Source organism: Lineus longissimus, chromosome 6, assembly GCF_910592395.1.
Source record: "Lineus longissimus chromosome 6, tnLinLong1.2, whole genome shotgun sequence".
NCBI classification, from domain to species: Eukaryota; Metazoa; Nemertea; class Pilidiophora; order Heteronemertea; family Lineidae; genus Lineus; species Lineus longissimus.
Window position 1 is genome coordinate 11245658 of NC_088313.1, and position 21284 is coordinate 11266941.

The 21284-nt window shown below is 41.2% G+C and overlaps 2 protein-coding genes across 3 annotated transcripts in view; both read left to right on the forward strand.

The window, feature by feature from the left end:
• LOC135489277 (uncharacterized) overlaps positions 1–21284 on the forward strand; it is a 253966-nt gene that overhangs the window by 193784 nt on the left and 38898 nt on the right. The window lies entirely within an intron of this gene.
• On the forward strand, positions 9960–13137 carry LOC135489199 (uncharacterized). The gene is made up of 2 exons (XM_064774430.1): positions 9960–10031; positions 10647–13137. Exon 2 carries the CDS (start codon positions 10791–10793, stop codon positions 11676–11678), a length of 888 nt encoding a protein of 295 aa, XP_064630500.1. The 5' UTR covers positions 9960–10031; positions 10647–10790; the 3' UTR covers positions 11679–13137.

Sequence of the window (21284 nt, forward strand, 5' to 3'; positions counted from 1 at the left end):
CCATTGTTGTTTTCGGCCGTTATACAACATCGTCGCTGCATGTGCTTACTGTGTACATTACCGAGTGACGTACTGCACATCTTAGCAATCTATGGGTAATAAGGTTCACGTTGGTTCACGTTGGCTTTTGTCCTTAGCGACGTTTGACGTGTTTAGAAAAAAATGGCCTGTGTTGAAACGTGTTAACAGGTTCCCCAATCATCCCCCTGGATCTATCTATCTATCTCATTTCTTGTTTACCTCGATGCGAAAAGTTCAATTCTGAATTGAAACTGTAGTCATTTCCTATGCCAGTTCTCAAAACATGGCAGCTACACAACAAAAGCAGTAGCTCCAGGAATAAATCACTGTTCACTTCAGCTTCGTAATCGATTGTACCCCCACTTTATTGTGTTTTGTGTGGTGTTCCTATTCAATCAACGATGTAAGGCCTTATTATGTTGGTTTTAATTGAGAAGGTGCATTATAAGCGGCGTACGAAATACCGAAGCGGAGACAAAATGGCGGCATGTTGTTTACGCCTGGAGCTCAATGACACTCAAGTACCCAATTTTCTGCTTAAAAAGTAGTATTGGTAGGCGATATTATCACTAGTTCGTTTCAGTGGTAGTCATAAGGTCTTTAGAGACTACTTTCAGAAATTAGTTCTTGAAAATTTGGCCACATTTCTGTGAAAACGATATCGGAAGTACATGCTCTGTTCGCGATGACATCGCCGATGTATTTTGAAGTGGAGAATTCCCACAGTATGTGCAGTGAATCGGATCTGATTCTCTGTTTGGCCACCAGGGGGCCAAATGTCGATATCTAAAAAGTGTGATATCTCGCTTATTAGTGACTTGTTTTCGATAAAACTTTTGTTGTAGGTACTCATAGCAAATATACATTTTATATTATACGGGTTTTTAATTTGACCTTGTTTTCAAGGTCGCAGAGGTCATATGGCGTAAATTGGCCATTAGAGTGTAAACTATGGCACGTTTCTTAACCACTAAAGCTATGAACTTGAAACTTGGTACATATAACCCCCTATATCACATAGCCTCTGGTGCTGAATTTTGGTTTGATCTGATTCCTAACTTTGCCACCAGGGGGGCCAAAAGTGGAAATCTAAAAAGTGTGATATCTCGCTTATAAGTGACTTGTTTTCGATAAAACTTTTGTTGTAGGTACTCATAGCAAATATACATTTTATATTATACGGGTTTTCAATTTGACTTACTTTTCAAGGTCACAGAGGTCATATGGCGTAAATTGGCCATTAGAGTGTAAACTATGGCACGTTTCTTAACCACTAAAGCTATGAACTTGAAACTTGGTACATATAACCCCCTATATCACATAGCCTCTGGTGCTGAATTTTGGTTCGATCTGGTTCCTAACTTTGCCACCAGGGGGCCAAAAGTGGAAATCTAAAAAGTGTGATATCTCGCTTATAAGTGACTTGTTTTCGATAAAACTTTTGTTGTAGGTATTCATAGCAAATATACATTTTATATTATACGGGTTTTCAATTTGACCTACTTTTCAAGGTCACAGAGGTCATATGGCGTAAATTGGCCATTAGGGTGTAAACTATGGCACGTTTCTTAACCACTAAAGCTATGAACTTGAAACTTGGTACATATAACCCCCTATATCACATAGCCTCTGGTGCTGAATTTTGGTTCGATCTGATTCCTAACTTTGCCACCAGGGGGCCAAAAGTGGAAATCTAAAAAGTGTGATATCTCGCTTATAAGTGACTTGTTTTCGATAAAATTCTTATGGTAGGTACTGTTAGAATACATCACATGTTATACGGGTTTTCAATTTGACCTACTTTTCAAGGTCACAGAAGTCATATGGCGTAAATTGGCTGTTAGAGTGTAAACTATGGCACGTTTCTTAACCAGTAAAGCTATGAACTTGAAACTTGGTGCATATAACCCCCTACATCAGCTAACGTCTGATGTCGAATTTTGGCCTGATCTGATTCTTTATTCGGCCACCAGGGGGCCATAACGGAAAAAGGAAGAAGTGCAATATCTTGCTTATTTGAGTGAATTGTTTTCGATAAAATTTTATGGCAGGGACTCCTAGCAAGGATACATCACATTTCCTATGATTTTTGGATTTGACCTCCTTTTCTAGGTCACAGAGGTCAAATGGCGTAAATTGACCGTTCGAGTGTAACTATGGCACATTTCTTAACTGCTAAAGCTATGAACTTGAAAGTTGGTACATGTAACCCCCTACATCAGATAATCTCGGACACCGAATTTAGGCCTTATCTGATTCTTGATTTGGCCACCAGGGGGTCAAAACTGAAAAAGTAGGACGTGCAATATCTCGCTTATTAATGACCTTTTTTCGATGAATTTTTTATTGCAGGGACTCTTAGCAATCACACGATATTGATCTTGTTGATGTCATAGACAATTATTGGTTGGATCATAAACTTATATATACTGCCCTGTCTTATTACTTGACATCAATACACATCTAAAAAAAGTCTTCATGCCTGATTGTGTTCACCATATTCACCTCTAAACTAAGCATGATCCTGCCTACTAAAAGATGTATACGGTGAGCACAATGGCCCCTGGCCGTTTCATTTACTCTCAAGTACACATATTTGGAGAGGTATTGAAAAAATATTTGCTGTGGCAAGTCTTCAGATATAAAGAAATTATTTCATGAAAAAATTAATTTCGAATTTTGCTAATTGGGTAATAGGGGGCGTCGTGTTTTGAGTTTTTTCTGCCAGTTGGCTGAAAAGAGTGGAAATATCAAAGTCTGTCTAATTTGTCGATTAAAAAAAAATTTCCGTGGTCAATCACCAATTTAAATCGCACCAGTTACTCGCAAGACTAACCCGTATATCATATCCATATTTCAGTTTCACTAGTTGACGCATTCTTTGATGCGTCGCGGTCAAACATTGACAATTTAACTGCTAAAAGGCTTAAAAAATCAATTGTGGTCTTGTCTCCATTTACACTGCATTTTGGGTCAATTTAGTGAAAAATTTGAATGTGCTCAAATCACTCTAATTCATTTAGAATATTGTATTGCTGATGATTTAAGGTCAAAACAAGCTAAAATAATGAGAAAAAAACTCAATTTGACCCCAATATGAGCCAACCTAGCCCGGTCTAAGTTCGGTTTCATTTTTACAAGTCTTGTTGTGTTGCCATTCATTTTGTAATTTCTTTGAAACTTCTTAGGCCTTGATTCTGAAAGGTGTTCCCTAAGCAGCAAAGATATTCCTAAATCACATCCTAAACTTTCAGCTCCATAGCTTGCTTATTCTGGCCAGGGCTGGTCTTTGAATTTGGTGCTGTTGGCTGCAAAATCATGACTTTTTGTCGATTTTGTCCTCTTTCGTCGCTTTTGGCACAGTGTACCACTCTTGGAAATGTCTCTCATTTCTCCCAAAATGTCCAGATATGACTTTCCTTTGTTGGAGAGTTGTGGGATGTCATGTACATTGGTTTGAAAAAATTCTCAAAATGTTAACCCCTGAAATGTACCTTCATTGAGACAAGACCACTAATGAATATTCATAGGTTGGAGGGTCGAGGCCTATCTATTAGACGAGTGCATGTTTTTTACTCTCAAGTACATATTTGGAGAGGTATTGAAAAAATATTTGCTGTGGCAAGTCTACAGATATAAAGAAATTATTTGATGAAAAAATTAATTTCGAATTTTGCTAATTGGGTAATAGGGGGCGTGTTTTGAGTTGGCTGAAAAGAGTGGAAATATCAAAGTCTGTCTAATTTGTCGATTAAAAAAAAATTTCCGTGGTCAATCACCAATTTAAATCGCACCAGTTACTCGCAAGACTAACCCGTATATCATATCCGAATTTCAGTTTCACTAGTTGACGCATTCTTTGATGCGTCGCGGTCAAACATTGACAATTTAACTGCTAAAAGGCTTAAAAAATCAATTGTGGTCTTGTCTCCGATCCACGGCCAAGGGAAAATCAAGTCATCAAAAAAGTTAGATTTTTCGCATCAAATCAGAGTTATTAGTACTTTTCTGCTATGAAAGTCTTCAGACAATAAGCTATCATTTGAATAATGAAAAGTGCTGTTTTGATGGGGAAAAATAGGGTTTTTTAAACCAAATAGCCGGGCATCGATCTTCCAAATTAGCGATGGTTTCAAAACAGTCTCCCAGATATGGGGCAATCTCTTCATTATCATAATGGGATTTGGAGGCATGTTTACAGATTTTACAGGTTCGAGACCTGTAATACCTAAAACTCGCATAGATCCCCATAGATCCCCTCCATTTGTCGAGTTAGCGCCCCTGTAAGATCATGCATTTTCGGACACTAGAACGAAATCTTCCTGCGGATATCGCGGTTTCGGTGATGATTTAAGGAGAAATTGACTGTTCTTAGAGTTGTATGGGACAGAAATGAGTTCATACTTCATGAATACATGAATATATTATGATATGGGCGGGCTTCTAAGTCAAAACAATAACAAACTCAACTGCATCTCTACTGTATATTGCGTAGTGCATTGCCTAGTGTATTTCGTAGTGTATTTTAGCGGAGACATTATTTCCACACTTTGGCCACGCCGAACGTCTTTTTTATTCGTGGAAGTTAATCTGCTCTGTAAATTTTATTTTACACAGGAAGAATCCATACTAGGTATTGCAATATTTCATGTCTATTGGTGTTTTTGTGTACAGGAGCGCACCAGACAGTGAGAAGCGGAGATGTGTTCAGTGCTGGTGCTGTCAGTAGACTGAATCTGATTGACCATAGCGATCACTAATATGGGTCGGGATCACGTGATGTGACGTCACCGCGGTATCCTCCTTGATTGCGCTGCGTATTCTTAGGATCCTATAATTGCGCGGCAATCTCGAGATCGCGCAAGGGTGAGCGTGCGCTTTTTGCCGATTGCGCATTTTAAGGATGACGATACTTTTACATGTTCATGATGTTTGGCTTTGCATTGGTAGCTTTATTTTTCACCTAAGTTTTTGCTACACCAACAGTCATTACAACAGACATTACTATCATGTGACTGTCTATGGGATGCTGAAAGTAAATTAATTCAATCCCGGCCAAAGTTGACTGTCTAATGGTATTTGGTTCCTCAGTTGTATCGTGATGAAGTGCCAGGCCCTGCACCTTGTACTTGAAAGACATGCAAGAGGAATTCGTTTGAGAAGGGAGACACTTAGACCTACATGTAAGCTTTTATGTTATCTTCTCATTGTGAATGATCATAATGTCGACTGTTTTATATTTCAGGTTATCCCCGGGTTATCCCCCCACAGCTTGCTGACGGACATCCAACCTGATAGCAATGCTTTTGATTGATCAAGTACATTTGGTTGTAATCTTGCATCCGGATTTACTTAATGAATAAAGATATACATAACTAAGATATAAGAAATTATCAGGAATAAGAATTGAATCAAGCCAAATGAACACCTCCACAATAATACCTCAATGGGATCAAAGATAAAGGAGATGTATAGTGGGGCATTTTATCTTTTGTTATGTAATATTGGCCTCTCGCATGATCACTATGACACTTTGACCAATATTTACTGACCATCATCTCAGAAGCCTAATTAGCAGTGCTAATTAAGGTGGCCATGCCTTTGATAATGTGAACAGATCTCACTGTGACACTTTGACCAATATTTTACTGACCATCATCTCAGAAGCCTAATTAGCAGTGCTAATTAAGGCGGCCATGCCTTTGATAATGTGAACATATCTCACTATGACACTTTGACCAATATTTCCTGACCATCATCTCAGAAGCCTAATTAGCAGTGCTAATTAAGGCGGCCATGCCTTTGATAATGTGAACAGATCTCACTATGACACTTTGACCAATATTTACTGACCATCATCTCAAATCCAACAATAGATCCCTGAACAATCATTGAGCAATATGGTAGAACGAATTCTACTACTAGTAATAGGCCTACGTAGGGGACACCATTTTCTTTCACACCAAGTTTCCCGTCCTCATTTTCTTTCATTCTGTCCCTTATACAATAAAACATTGCAGAAGTTGATGTTACTTTTCAGAATTCAAGCCCATGATCCGTGCAGAAGATTATTGTTGGAATGGCTACCCATATTTCATATATTTCATCATAATTTATGCAGTTTGATGTTGCAAATTCTCGGAGAGAACATAAACTCAGTTATATTATTTGCAGGACAACATCTCACATTGGCTCATGCAACACACACAAGACCCCAACTCCCTTGCGCGATCTCGAGATTGCCGCGCAATTATAGGATCCTAAGAATGCGCAGCGCAATCTTAAGATAGCGCAGATGGGTAAAATGCGCGGAACATATACATACGTAACCATTACACTCACTACGTCGTGTGAGTGATTAATATGTAAAGAGCAAGCTCTAGTGAACTCACACAACTGTATGTCCAGAGCATGCTCCGCACAAAACAGTGAACTCTTCACTGTCTCCATTTTCCGCTTACACAGAAGACAGTTCACAGTTGGCCAGATGCGTTCGCCGTCTATTATCCGCTTTTTGAACTAACAATGAGTGGGCTTGCCATTTTTAGCCACCAATAATTACTAAAGCTTTTAAAGCTGCCAACGCATTTTTCTTGGGCAATTTGGAAAAGAATTATCACAATAAAATTAAACTTCGATGTGTTGATTTTCCGGTATGATATTGACTACTAAGAACAATTTAGTTCGGTGGTGCACACACGCACACACACACACGCTCACAGATTATTCATTAAACGTCAAACAGTTTTAACAAACTCTACTCCACTAATTTCCATTAGTTTGTTTTTTTGGTTATCAACAATTTATGTTTTTCCCCCGTTGTTGTTTTTTTTTAACTTTTAAATTTTAGACGTTGATTTCCTGTATTACTGTGAATATTGACCTCGTCTCCACTCTTTCGCGGCATCGCCTACCCATTCCCTAAGCGTCAAAATAGGTAACTGAGGCCACCTATTAAGTCACTCTGCAAAATTTAAATGGTTTAGTCTAATAAAAAGCGTCACGACCAGACACCTGGGAAGTGTCGCCGACAACAACCTGAGAAGTGTGCTTCCGCGCGTTACGTTAGACTTGTTGGATTAATTATCAAGCTTCATTTTACGTTGCCTAGCCTATATTGAAATTTTCTCACTTGATTGACCCCTGAGTTGCCGCCTGTCATGGGCTGTTCAGTTCTTTAATTTTATTAGGAAGAATTGTCCCAGTTAATGGTACTTCCGCCCAAAATCTCAAACCGGTTATAAACATGAAATTACCTGACTTTCACTGCCTATGAGTCATTGCCATGCGAGACAAAAAGTTACCAGATTGTGACTTACGGCTGGGAATGATAGGACCCCGACCCCTGATCACTGCCAAACTTTATATGTGAGACAAAAAGTTACCTGATTGTGACTTACGGCTGGAGAATGATGGGACCCCGACCCATGATCACTGCCAAACTTCATACGTGAGACAAAAAGTTACCAGATTGTGACTCGCGGCTGGGAATGATAGGACCCCGACCCATGATCACTGCCAAACTTCATACGTGAGACAAAAAGTTACCAGATTGTGACTCGCGGCTGGGAATGATAGGCCCCGACCCATGATCACTTCCAAACTTTATATGCGAGACAAAAAGTTACCTGATTGTGACTTACGGCTGGGAATGATAGGACCTGACCCATGACCACTGCCAAACTTCATATGTGAGACAAAAAGTTACCAGATTGTGACTCGTGGCTGTGAATGATGGGACCCCGACCCCTGGTCACTACCAAACTTCATATGTGAGACAAAAAGTTACCAGATTGTGACCCGTGGCTGTGAATGATAGGACCCAACCCATGATCTCTGCCAAACTTCATAGGTGAGACAAAATATTACCAGATTGTGACTCGTGGCTGTGAATGATAGGACCCCGACACATGATGACTGCCAAACTTCATACGTGAGACAAAAAGTTACCAGATTGTGACTCGTGGCTGGGAATGATGGGACCCCGACCCCTGATCACTGCCAAACTTTATATGCAAGACAAAAAGTTACCTGATTGTGACTTACGGCTGGGAATGATGGGACCCCGACCCATGACCACTGCCAAACTTCATACGTGAGACAAAAAGATACCAGATTGTGACTCGTGGCTGTGAATGATAGGACCCCGACCCATGACCACTGCCAAACTTCATACGTGAGACAAAAAGTTACCAGATTGTGACTCGTGGCTTGGAATGACAGGACCCCGACCCCTGGTCACTACCAAACTTCATACGTGAGACAAAAAGTTACCAGATTGTGACCCGTGGCTGTGAATGATAGGACCCCGACCCCTGATCACTGCCAAACTTTACATGTGAGACAAAAAGTTACCTGATTGTGACTTACGGCTGGGAATGATGGGACCCCGACCCATGACCACTGCCAAACTTCATTCGTGAGACAAAAAGATACCAGATTGTGACTCGTGGCTGTGAATGATAGGACCCTGACCCATGATCACTGCTAAACTTAATACGTGAGACAAAAAGTTTCCAGATTGTGTCTCGTGGCTTGGAATGACAGGACCCCGACCCCTCGTCACTACCAAACTTCATACGTGAGACAAAACGTTACCAGATTGTGACTCGTGGCTTGGAATGATAGGACCCCGACCCATGATCATTGCCAAAATTAATAATTGAGACAAAAATTTACCAGATTGTGACTGGCGGCTGGGAATAAGATGACCTAACCGCCCCAATCCCTCATACTCCTGGCACATAGGGGAAAAAGGTCTCTTATTGTGACATGTTGTTGGAAATGATACCGCCTGTAGCCGCCCATCCTCACTGCTAAAGTGAAACAAAAGAGTCTAAATTTCAAATTCAAATTGATTTATTGATTGCTTATCTATTCAGCTACAGTCAAAAACTATATATATAGTACAAATTAAAAACACGTGGTCATTCAACAATATTCCAGAATATTCAATGGTATTCTTCGTTGCGCAGAGAATGTGCGCAAAAGCAAACACACAGTGGAATGTTCACTGTTTAATGCGATATCGACAACAGTGAAATACTCTTCTGTTGTATAGTAGAGAGTACGTTGATTAAAGACACATAGACCTAGAGAAACCCAGATTCATGCGCTCAGTTCATCTACGTACGGTAGACGTTTTGACAGAAAACCAGGGTGAGTTTTCTCCTGTATTTTCTCTTGATTTGCTAGGTACAATTGGCCATGACAACTGTTATTTGAAAAGTCATAGTATAGAATGACTCCAGTAGCTTGTTTACATAGGAAGTGTTACCGTTTTTGGCTTTCTGTCTCGTTAAATTTGCTCAGTCATTGAGTCGAAGTTGAAGATCAAAACACTCATGAACGCAATAGTACATTTTATACACAAAACGGTGTTGCAAAAAATTCTTCCCAATCATCAGAATGAAATAATCGTAATACTTCACTATTATCTATTACACATAGATATAACAACTACAGGAGAATGACTTTGAAATCCAGACAAAACTTTGTGATAAGAATAGCCTCTTTGTATTTATAAACATCATCGACATAGGCCTAATCAAAACAAACCCGAACGCTGGATGAAAAATTTAACAAACATGGCGGACCACTTCACAAGAAGTTGACGTTTTCTCATGTTTCTTGTCAAAATAACAATGATTTCGTACACCTTTGATAGTTACACTGGTCAGAGTACACAAATAATAGCGACGAAGTAGTCTGTTGGAATTGCGAGGTATTTTTAACGAACAATAATACTGCCATTCTCAGTCTGTGCTGATACGGAAAACCGTGAGGATCTGTGGGCCTACATTATTTAACATACATTACAGCTACATACCTGTAAGTGCGCCTAGTAAAGGCTTGGTTAGTTTACGTTTTTAAATTTGGCGCGCTTCCTTGTCAGCGGATGAGGAAGCTGGTCTGGGCATGCGCAGTGCTTTTGCCATCTACGATTGTCAGAAAGACTGTCGCTTCTCGATTTGTCAAAAACTTATATAGTATCAAAGCCCCCTAAAGTGGTAAGTTTATAAAAACTAGTCAAAACCAAAGATTATGATGCCCAGATTGCCTACAACTGGTCCAGTAAGGATGTCACTTGTTATTATGTCAAAAATCGACCTTTTTGTGCGGACCCTCGGATTTGTTGGTAGAACGTGTTTTGGCAAGGTTCCGCCCTGTCCTTTCCCTTCTATAAAAGTGTTAATTACACCCTTTACGGTCACTTGCATGGGCTCAAACTATTCTTGATGATCTATTGATCTTGTATTGTAAGACCCTAGTTCGTAGGAGCGATGTTTTTGGCAAAAAGTGTGTTTTTATCTGATAGGCCTCCATGTACTTATATGGGAAACCTCACACACCCACTTCACGCCCAAAGGTGCGCAGTCACGTGACCTGCCATGAGGTGTTATAAGATGGCGCCACCGTCTGGCCTATAGCATTTCAAATAGTTTTGAATGTGTCTTCATAGGCACATCCTATCACATCCTGTCACATCCTGTCTTACTAGTATGTAGATGCATGTTTGCATCATTTTCATAACGGCTACTCAGGGTTTAACCCTTTTATGGTCTGTATTCTTGTCTATGTTGTTGTTCGAAACTTATGTTGTCTGCGACTCTTTGTCTTTGTAGATTCCACGAGTGGTATCGACTAATAAAAAGATTTAACGAATTACGTCGTAACTTGTACTCAGTACGGTCAGCACGGGGGCAAATCGAGGAGCGGCAGTTATAGTGGAATCACTTCGCGGAATGATTCGTCGAACGTGATACTTCATGATGGGTGATAAAGACGTAAGCAAGTTCATCCAGAAACAAGAACGGGCCCTGCGCCAAGATGTCTCCACTTGGAGAAAAGTTGCTGTTGACACGGAGAAGTTGTGTGTTAGCTGCGAGGATCCAAATGCATTGGATGAGGCGTTCACGTATCTATTCGATGCATTCACGACGCTGGAGAAAGCATTCAGAAAGTTGGAAGAACTTTACGATCTACAAGGCAAAGAGAATGAATCCTATGTGCAGAAATATCAGGATATAGAGGAACTTAACTATCATCTGACTGAGAAACTGTCCAATGCCTTGGCAACTTTGAAGCAAAAGAACATGCAATCTAAGGTCACTGTTGGTGTTACAAATAAGAAAGAAGAAAAGCAGTCTGTGGACACTGTTAAAGATAAAGATGAAAACGTCAATGCTAAATCTAATGACAGTCCTGATAACCCTAAGGATAACTCTGTACTTCCAAAAAGGAATGCGACTGCATGTGAACCCGCCACGTCAGACGTGGCCAACCTGATTTCACACTTGGTTGATCAGGTCAATCTGTCACGCCTACCACCACCAGAGCCTGGCGTGTTTTCTGGAGATCCACTTTCATTCCCCTCCTGGAGGGCGGCGTACTGTAATCTTATTGAGAGAAAGAATATTAGTGCACCCGAGAAAATCCACTATCTGAAACGTTACTTGTCTAAGTCGGTAAAAGAAGTTGTGGACGGCTACCTGACTGTCGCCGATGAAGATTCATACAACCAGGCATGGATGCGATTGGAGAAACGTTACGGGGATCCATTCATCATAGCCAATGCCTTCAGGGATAAGTTAGATCAATGGCCCGATGTATCATCACGAGACGGGAGGCACTTAGGAAGTTTTCGGATTTTCTGAGGCAGTGTCTGGCCGCCATGAAAGTCGGAACCAAGGGAAACCTGAACATTCTAGATGACGAACGTGAAAACCAAAAGATCCTGAGAAAACTCCCCGACTGGCTAATCAATCGATGGAACAGAACCGCGTCCACCTATAAACAGACTGTTTGTTGCCATCCACCCTTTCATTACTTCGTTACCTTTATCGAACAAGAGGCAGAACTTGCTTGTGACCCTGTAACTAGTGTCCAGGCTGTTAAGAAAAAAGAAAGTCGTCCTGGGAGTGAGATGTCTGCTCAACTTGGCACCAAGGAGAAACAATCGTGGCGTAAAAAGGCCCCAGCTACCAGATCCTTCGCAACAGAGACAAAAGAAAGGAAATGCTTCTATTGTGAGGACAGTCATTTAGTACAGACATGCCCCCAGTTATCATCCAAACCCCTTAAGGAGAGACAGGACTTTGTACGATCAAACGCGCTGTGCTAGGGCTGTCTTCATAAGGGACACAGATCAAAGGACTGTAAGACACGCCTGCAGTGTAAAGTCTGCAGCAAGAACCACCCGACTCTGTTGCATATGGAGAGATCTGAACCGGCAAAGATGACCAGGAATCTGGAGAAAGCTGACGAGAAATCTACCAAGACCACCGACAGAAAAGTTGTGGAAACGGCCTTCAACCGGAGGAGTCGGACCAATGAAGCGGTAGGATGCAAGAGCTCGATGATCGTCCCAGTCTGGTTGTCCCACAAAGATCATCCCCACTCAGAGATTATGACCTACGCTATGTTAGATACACAGTCGGACACAACGTTCATCCTGGAAAGCCTTCGACAGGAACTTGGTGTTGATGGGACCATCACTAAGCTAAAACTGTCCACAATGAGTGCTCAAAACCATCTGATAGAGACTGTTAAGGTAAAAAATTTGTTAGTTAGAGGATTAACATCGGATTCTGAAGAAAGACTCTCACTACCTCCGTCTTTCACTAGAGAGGTAATGCCAGCCGAGAGATCGCACATACCGACACCGGCAATGGCCGAGAAGTGGCCTCATCTAAGACCCATTGCCAAGGAGCTGCCAGCTATCCAGGACTGCGATGTTGGGATATTGATAGGTTATGACTGTCCCAAAGCCCTCAACCCTCGAAAAGTTATCTCTGGAGTCGAGTCTACTGATCCCTTTGCACAGAAGACCGACCTTGGATGGGGAATAATTGGTATCATCGACAATCACTCAAGCAGCGACGACCCAATAGGAGTTAGCCACAAAGTTCTAACTTACAGCGATATACCCTCAGTTCAACAGAAGACCATAAAAGGGGATTTGGTTATCTCTAACGTCACAATCAAAGAGGTTCTTACAACGCTGGAGGCAGATTTCAAGGACACTGAGGATACCGGCAGCCAAGTATCAATTGAAGACAGAAGATTCGTTCACATATTGACCAGAGAGATGCACCAAAGACCGGATGGGCATTACGAGGCACCCCTGCCTTTTCGGAACGGCAAGCCAAAGGAGCTCCCAGAGAACAGACGATTGTCCATGGTCTTTCTTTGGAAAAACGTTGTAGCTGCCGCAATGTTCTGTTGACCCAAAGGTACTCTAATGAAGTAAACTTGTAAGAAGTTTTTTGTCGGAGACATGCCAAAATTTCCATCAAGGAACCAGATATCAGCATCAGCCAACCTCCGAAGCTGTTCTTCTGTAGAGAAGGCAATTATCCTATTGCCATCCTGACTGCGGTTGTCATAGAGAAGCATCTGTCTTGGTTGATCCCCATTTTGTGATAGCGTTAGTGCGTATTCTCCTTCAATAACAAGTTCATTCACGTTTGCTGGTTCCACCGGGATAACCCTCGTTCTCTCATTTCGGATGGTTCGTTTACAGATGTCAGGTGCTTGGATGAATCCTTGGGCGTCGTGTTGGACTGTTGCTGTTACCCTGGCGAGGATCTGTCCTGGCTTACTATCCGATTCTGCAGCCATCCTCTTCATTGTAGCCCTCACCTTCGTTACATCAACATTCTTTTGGTCTGGATCGTGGTTGTGTTCAGATTGGAGAACAAGATTTTCTAATGCCAGGGTTGATCTCAACCTCCCCTTGCAACCAAAGTTATGCTTGACACATCTCCAATACAATGTTGTATCAGTTGGTCTGTGTTTATTATAAAACCGTTGAAACATAGCTTTTGACCTCCTCGATTATTTGTGATGAGCTCCATCATGCCAGAATTTGTTATGATGTCCTAACTTTAAGGCTGAGGTTTTATACAAGTTCATTTGAACATTTAGCTTGGGATAATTAAGCCTACCACCAAGCTGTTGGAAACCATACAAAAGACCAAAAGCAACCCTTTCAAAGGAATCCATTTTTCTGACTTAGATAATTAAGAAATAATAATAATTAGTTGATAATTGGGCTTATGGAAATCCATTTCCACCTGATCAAAGCAATCATAAGGGAAATCATATCAATCAGCATTGCTTAGCAGTATGTTAATTGCTACATGTAATTAATCAAATTTGAGTAATAAACTCTATAATTTTATCTGTACATAGTTTTTACTCTTTTTTACAGTGTATTTTGGTGTAGGCCTATTGTGGCGATTAGTTATAAAATTTGAAGTAGTCATTAAGAGAACTCTTTCAATAAGCATTGATAAAATCAGAAATAAAAGAATCATGATAAAAATATATGATCATAATAGTAGAAGTAAAACTGGATACCGTCACTGTAGTTTACAACAATGTCCATCGGTTCATATTGTTGGGCTGTTGTGTTGCTCCACCGACGCGCGTTTCTGCCCCTCTAGGCTTCATCAGGGTGGCTGGGGTTGACTTGCACTGTCTTGTTCGAAGTTCACAGTTTGAATGACATCATGACTCATGGGTGGTTTCTCAATGACGTTGTGACGTTATAGACTTTGTTGCAACTCTGTTGTTGAAACATTCTGTTGTAGTCAAGCAGGTGGGCTGTCCAAATGGCACATATTGAGGAGTACAGGATCAACCGATGATACACACGGACCAGACAATAAAATCAAAATAGTAGAAGTAAAACTGGATACCGTCACTGTAGTTTACAACAATGTCCATCGGTCCCTATTGTTGGGCTGTTGTGTTGTCCTTGTGTTGCTCCACCGACGCGCGTTTCTGCCCCTCTAGGCTTCATCAGGGTGGCTACAACATAATGTTTCAACAACAGAGTCGCAACAAAGTCTATAACGTCACAACGTCATTGAGAAACCACCCCTGAGTCATGATGTCATTCAAACTGTGAACTTCGAACAAGACAGATGCAAGTCAACCCCAGCCACCCTGATGAAGCCTAGAGGGGCAGAAACGCGCGTCGGTGGAGCAACACAACAGCCCAACAATAGGGACCGATGGACATTGTTGTAAACTACAGTGACGGTATCCAGTTTTACTTCTACTATTCCGATTTTATTGTCTGGTCCGTGTGTATCATCGGTTGATCCTGTACTCCTCAACATGTGCCATTTGGACAGCCCACCTGCTTGACTACAACATAATGTTTCAACAACAGAGTCGCAACAAAGTCTATAACGTCACAACGTCATTGAGAAACCACCCCTGAGTCATGATGTCATTCAAACTGTGAACTTCGAACAAGACAGATGCAAGTCAATCCCAGCCACCCTGATGAAGCCTAGAGGGGCAGAAGCGCGCGTCGGTGGAGCAACACAACAGCCCAACAATAGGGACCGATGGACATTGTTGTAAACTACAGTGACGGTATCCAGTTTTACTTCTACTATTCCAAAAATATATGATCATACCTTTATATTACCTAGTTTCTTTTTTTTGTGTACCTATTTTACCCAGTACCTATTTTACCTAGCACCTATTTTACCCATACCCAATTTACCCAATCCTAATTTACCTGTATCTACCTACTTTACCCGTACCTATTTTACCTCGTACCTATTTTACCGTACCTATTTTACCCGTACCTAATTTACCGTACCTATTTTACCTACACTCAGTAAATAGAGATATAACACTGAATGTGAAAAGTCGAAAGTAGTAAGTAGTAGTTATTACTAGAAAGTAATGTCAGAAACTTTCAACTTTTGTTTAATTTTCCGGGGACGAATTATCATCGGGAACGAATTTCCCAGGGACGAATTATCCCAGGGGACATATTTTCCGGGGACAAATATTCCGGGGACGAATTATCCTCGGGGACAAATTATCCGGGGACGAAATTTCCTCGGGGACGAATTTTCCTAGGGGACGAATTTTCCGGGGACGAGTTTTCCGGGGACGAATTTTCCTAGAGCCCATTTATTCCAACTCTGGTTTCATCAATCACTATAGTTCTGCTTCCCATTTCAGACTCAAAAAGCATCTTTTTCTCACAATCCTCATTCAATGAACTAACTTTCAAAAACAATCTATCACACATTCTTATTGTCTCGTTAACTAAGAAAAATCCGTCCTTGTTCTTGAAATGGGAAGCAGAACTATAGTGATTGATGAAACCAGAGCTGGAATAATTTGATTACAAAGCTTTATTTGTGTCGTACTTAGCATAATCTAACATTTCACAATTGCTTATGTCATTAGTGTATTTAGAGGATGCTAGAGGATTAGTAGATTGATGGATTAGATTGATGATTAGATGGACGATTGGTTAAGTTGTTTGCTCTAATGTGTTGATTGCCACCAAAGTTGTTGTGTGCTTTAGATTAAAATGTTTATATATCATAACTGGATACTGTAAAGCTCTTTGATGGTGGTATAAGTAAGCTTTAGTCTTGTGTTTCCAGGTGGTCTGATTGTTATTCCTGTCGACATAACATCAGTCAGGGTCTCTTCCACTTCCAGACAACTTGATAACAGGATGCAGGAGATTATAGCTTTATCAGATTATAAGCATTAGTTGCGGTTCCACTACAGGAAAGTGCGGACTACATCCGAATTAGTTGTGCTTCCATTACAGCTAGTCCGGACTACACAAGTCCGGATCTCACTAAGAGCGGTATTATTAAGTGCGGATAGGACAAGCGGATTTAAGCCGAACTTAGAATAGACCCGGATCTAAAGCAGAAATTACCTGTAATGGAACCGCATTAGTCCGGATTATGATCAAGTTACTAAGTACGGCTACAGGTGGCATGTCAATCTGAACGTAGTGTTGGTTCTGTCAAAACAAACACGCAGTATTTCTGTCAACAGGTCAACTCTGATTCGTTCTCATTTCATAATTCAATTCTTGATTTAAGTAAATTATAGTGCTTTATCGTAACTATGGCTCGCTGTTCATGGACAAAGGTGGAAACCCTCGCGATTCTAACCATTTGGGAGCGTGAGAACATTCAGGCCCAACTAAATGGGACCTGTAAAGACACGAAAGTGTACGCTAAAATAGCAAAAGAATTGACTGAAGTTGGTCATCCAAAGACCAAGGACCAAGTAAACACCAAAATAAAACAGCTTTGAAGAGTTTAGCCTAACGCGCATAGAGTGGCGCCGCCTGTAGCCGTACTTGTTAACTTACCAATCCTGTAGTCGAACTGCACCACCTTCGTTAGTCCGGACTGAGCGAAGTTCGGACCTCATGCGGATGCGATAGAAACGGATCTACGCCACCCAAAGGCAAAGCTCACCTCTCAGACAGGAGAGCTAAAAAGAGCCCCCTCCCTTTTCAAAATGTCTTGGAAGTTGCATTAGTCTTATAAAGCAATCCGAGTACAATACAATGTGGCCATGCACGGGGCCGGGTAGCCCTATGCTATTATGTGTGATGATCCGTGCATGGATTGCACGTGCCGGAAAAATAGGCCCCAGGGTGCATGGCATATAAAGTATATAGCCTAATGGAGACAGTTAGGTTACAAGCGTACGACAGATAAACCACTCACCTATAAATTTCAAACGTTTCCAATTGTCTCAGCATAGTTTGTATAATATCCGCTAGTTCTCCGATTTGCGGCCAATCGTGTGCCGCACGAAATAGATTTGTCCGGACACCTTCCAGTCGTCTGGTCGTTGCACCGCAATCGTCACTTGATTTTTATCCATGTCCTGGTGCAAGGACTTACCCACGTCCTGAACAACATTTCTGCATACATCCAAAAAGCTAAGAATATTGTATCTCTCAGGCGGTGGAGGCCCTTCGGCGCAGTTTGCCAGGGAAAAAATTACAAAGAAGGCAACAAAAAACTTCGTTATGTCAAAATCTCCGCGTCGTATCTGACCAGCTTATGGCGCTTACTCAGGACAAGTCACGTGACTCATCCGTAATGTAATAATGTAAGAGGGCATTTGATTGGTCGACGGATAACCAACCTGTCGTCAATCAAGAATGATTTGTGTTGAACACAAATCACGGAAGGTGACAAGTGTTTAACACTTATATTAATAGTGACCGTAACTGCGCGCCATACCAAGCAGTTAAGGTGCGGCTCCACATGACAGTAAACTGTCGACAGTAATTGAAAAACTGTCGACAGAAAACTATCCATAGCCCTTCCACTATGAAGAAAAAATCGCAGATAGTCACTGTCTGCGAGCTCTGGAAACGAGCGAGATAGTTTCTATCGAAAGCAACTGTCGTAAGGGCCATCCACGTCCGGTGGTTTTGTATGATAGTTTCTGTCTGACAGCCGTATTTACCTTCCACGTGGCTGTCTTCATTCAGCGCCTTGCCGTGACTTTGCGCTTTCTGGCAACTGGTGAGTATGCTTATTTCCCCACTCTCTCATGAATAGAGCACGTACATGAGGTACTGCACTGAGGGATTTCAGCAGAAGAAATAGGTAAAAAGGTGATAACTTTCCAAATATTGCTTTATTTCACGGTTTATTTCCCAATAAACAAACCAGACACAGTTCCACTGACATAACTGAAATTCAATGAATAACCGGTAATATGAAGTTCCATTTATGTCATTATTTTATTCACTTCTGTCACATCAGATGTTATAAAACATCTCACATAAAATTTAAATACATCTGGGCTGGGTTGTACAAACAACGTTAGCAGATAACATGGCGTTAACACAGATTGGCGTTATCTTTCCGAGACCAACCATGGCAAAACTGGAAGTAACAACTGAATTGACTTTTGCAGGATGTAACCCCTGCTATCGAAGTTCTAGATGGCAGATTAAAATTTGGTATCAATCCTTCAAGTGAGACAGGACTAGTGTGAGAAAGATAACGTCAGTTTGGCTTAACGCCACGTTATCTGTTAACGTTGTTTGAACAACTTGCCCCTGAATGTTAAATAATTAATTTTGTCTTGGTGATTTAAAATTACCAGTGAGATGTTTTAAAAACATGATATTTGATAAACATCTGATGTGATATAAATCGAATAATTATGACATGAAGAACTTCATAAATGAAGGCCATGTAAATTCTTAAACTGTCCTTTTTATTTCTAAATTCAGGCGATTCATTCGTCAGCCTGATGTATCTCTTCCGTATATCTGCCGTAACGATATCCCGTATTGTGTCTGAAGTGTGCAAAGCCATTTACGAGGCACTCAAGGAGGAATTCCTGAAGGCAAGTCGGTACCACTGAATCGTATGACCGGCGGCCACGGCAGTGTTCTCTGGAGTTGAATTCATGTCATAATTATTTGATTTATATCAAATCAGATCAGATGTTTGATAACTCTTTTCGGTGAGATGATTATTAAATATCCGACAGATAATTTTAAAATATCGCCCACATTTTGTTTGAATTCCCAGGGAATATGAAAGCACGGTTGCGATTGGTTGGTAATTTTTGGAAAGTAACGAAGGCATTCGGGAGTTTGCCGAGATGAAATGAGATTTTTTAATATATAAGATGTTTTATAAACATCTCAATGGGACGATTTAAAATCATCTGATGTTTTAAATTTATCTGATAATTTTAAATCATCTGGACAGAATATAATTATTTAACATCAGATCTATAGGTAATGTCTCGAGATGCTTTATAATATCTCATGTGATAGAATTGAATATAATTATGACATGAATGGAAAATATAGTGTTCGGTCACCTATTATATTCTGTGACACCAATTAATTATTCTTATCATTACACATGACGTTTGTCTGATCCTGAAGCATGTGTAGGAAGGAAAATTGATTCGGAATTTGCTTGTCGTCCGGGCCTGTGTTTCCCTGCTCTTTTTGGCTGAATCCCGTCAACGAAGGACTGCAAGTTGAGCTGCGAGAAGTGCTGGGCGTCAGTGTGGTTGTCATAGCTGCGGCGTCTTCATCGTCCTTCTCAGCTGCTTCAAGAATGACCCTTTGAATATCACGTTTCAATTTCTTGCGGTTCGACTCTGATTTCAATCCCTTCAACTCAGAAGCAACAAAAGCACCAAATGTGTCCAGTTCATCGGTCTCCCTTGACATAACTTCACATGCCTTCTGAAGGATTTCATCAGACGCACGACCGACATCCTTTCGTTTTCGAGATTTCGACGGTGGCGGGATGGGTGTGGCCACGGAAGATGGTGATCCTCGAGGTTGAGTGCAGCTCTCGTCCTTGTTAAATAGTGTTGCATCTGGCGTATCATCTGGCGCTTGTTCTTCTTGTTCATGAAAATATATATTTTTTCTGTTTGAATATTGTGGTACAAGTACATGTATAGTTACGATTTTTTAATTTTTTGCAGTTTCCTTCCGACTCCGATGATTGGTTACAACTTGCTTCCGAATTCTTTGAAAGGTGGAACTTCCCCCAATGCATCGGTGCCATAGACGGAAAGCATATTACCATGCAAGCTCCAGCAGCGTCTGGGAGTTTTTATTTTAATTACAAAGGCTTCCACAGTATTGTGCTGATGGCATTGGTTGATGCGAAATACCGCTTTACGTTTGTCGACGTCGGATGTAATGGAAGGGTTGCTGACGGGGGCATATTCGGCAGGTGTTCATTATCTTCGGGTCTTGAGAACAAGACCCTTTGCCTACCATCACCAAGGGTACTTCCAGGTCGAAATATGAAGGTACCATTTGTATTTGTGGCCGACGATGCTTTTCCATTGCGGGAAAACATAATGAAACCATATCCTCTGCGAGACATTCCCGGTAGCATGCGCATCTTCAACTACCGACTTTCGAGAGCGCGTAGAATCGTCGAAAATGCATTCGGCATAATGTCCAGCGTCTTCCGCATATTTCGAAAGCCGATGCTGTAGATGCACAGAAAGCAGAGGATATCGTTTTGGCTTCCTGTGCATTACATAATTTGATGATCACGAAGAAAGACTCGCGCGCACGCTACGCTCCACATGGTACAGTCGATATGGAAGACATGGCTACTGGTGTCATTACCCCTGGAGCATGGCGAAAAGAGGGCATGCCAGCAAACAACCTGCTCCAAATCGAGCCATTCACAAGCAACCGTCATGCTCAAACCCCACAAGACATCCGCCACGAATTTCGAGAGTACTTCCTCTCACCCCAGGGTGAGGTTTCGTGGCAGTACAAGTTCATTTGAGGAAGCCGTCCTTAAAGTGGGCGGAATGAAGAGCATTTATGACATGAGAGACTGAAATAAACCTGCAAGAGAGAAATCATGTAACAAAATTAACAAATAAAGATAATTCTCACCAAATTGGTCTTCGATTTTCGTCCTCCAATAACTCCCCTC

Coding starts and splice junctions, on each gene's coding strand:
- LOC135489199 (XM_064774430.1), top strand. CDS start 10,791: ATGATGGGTGATAAAGACGTAAGCAAGTTCATCCAGAAACAAGAACGG.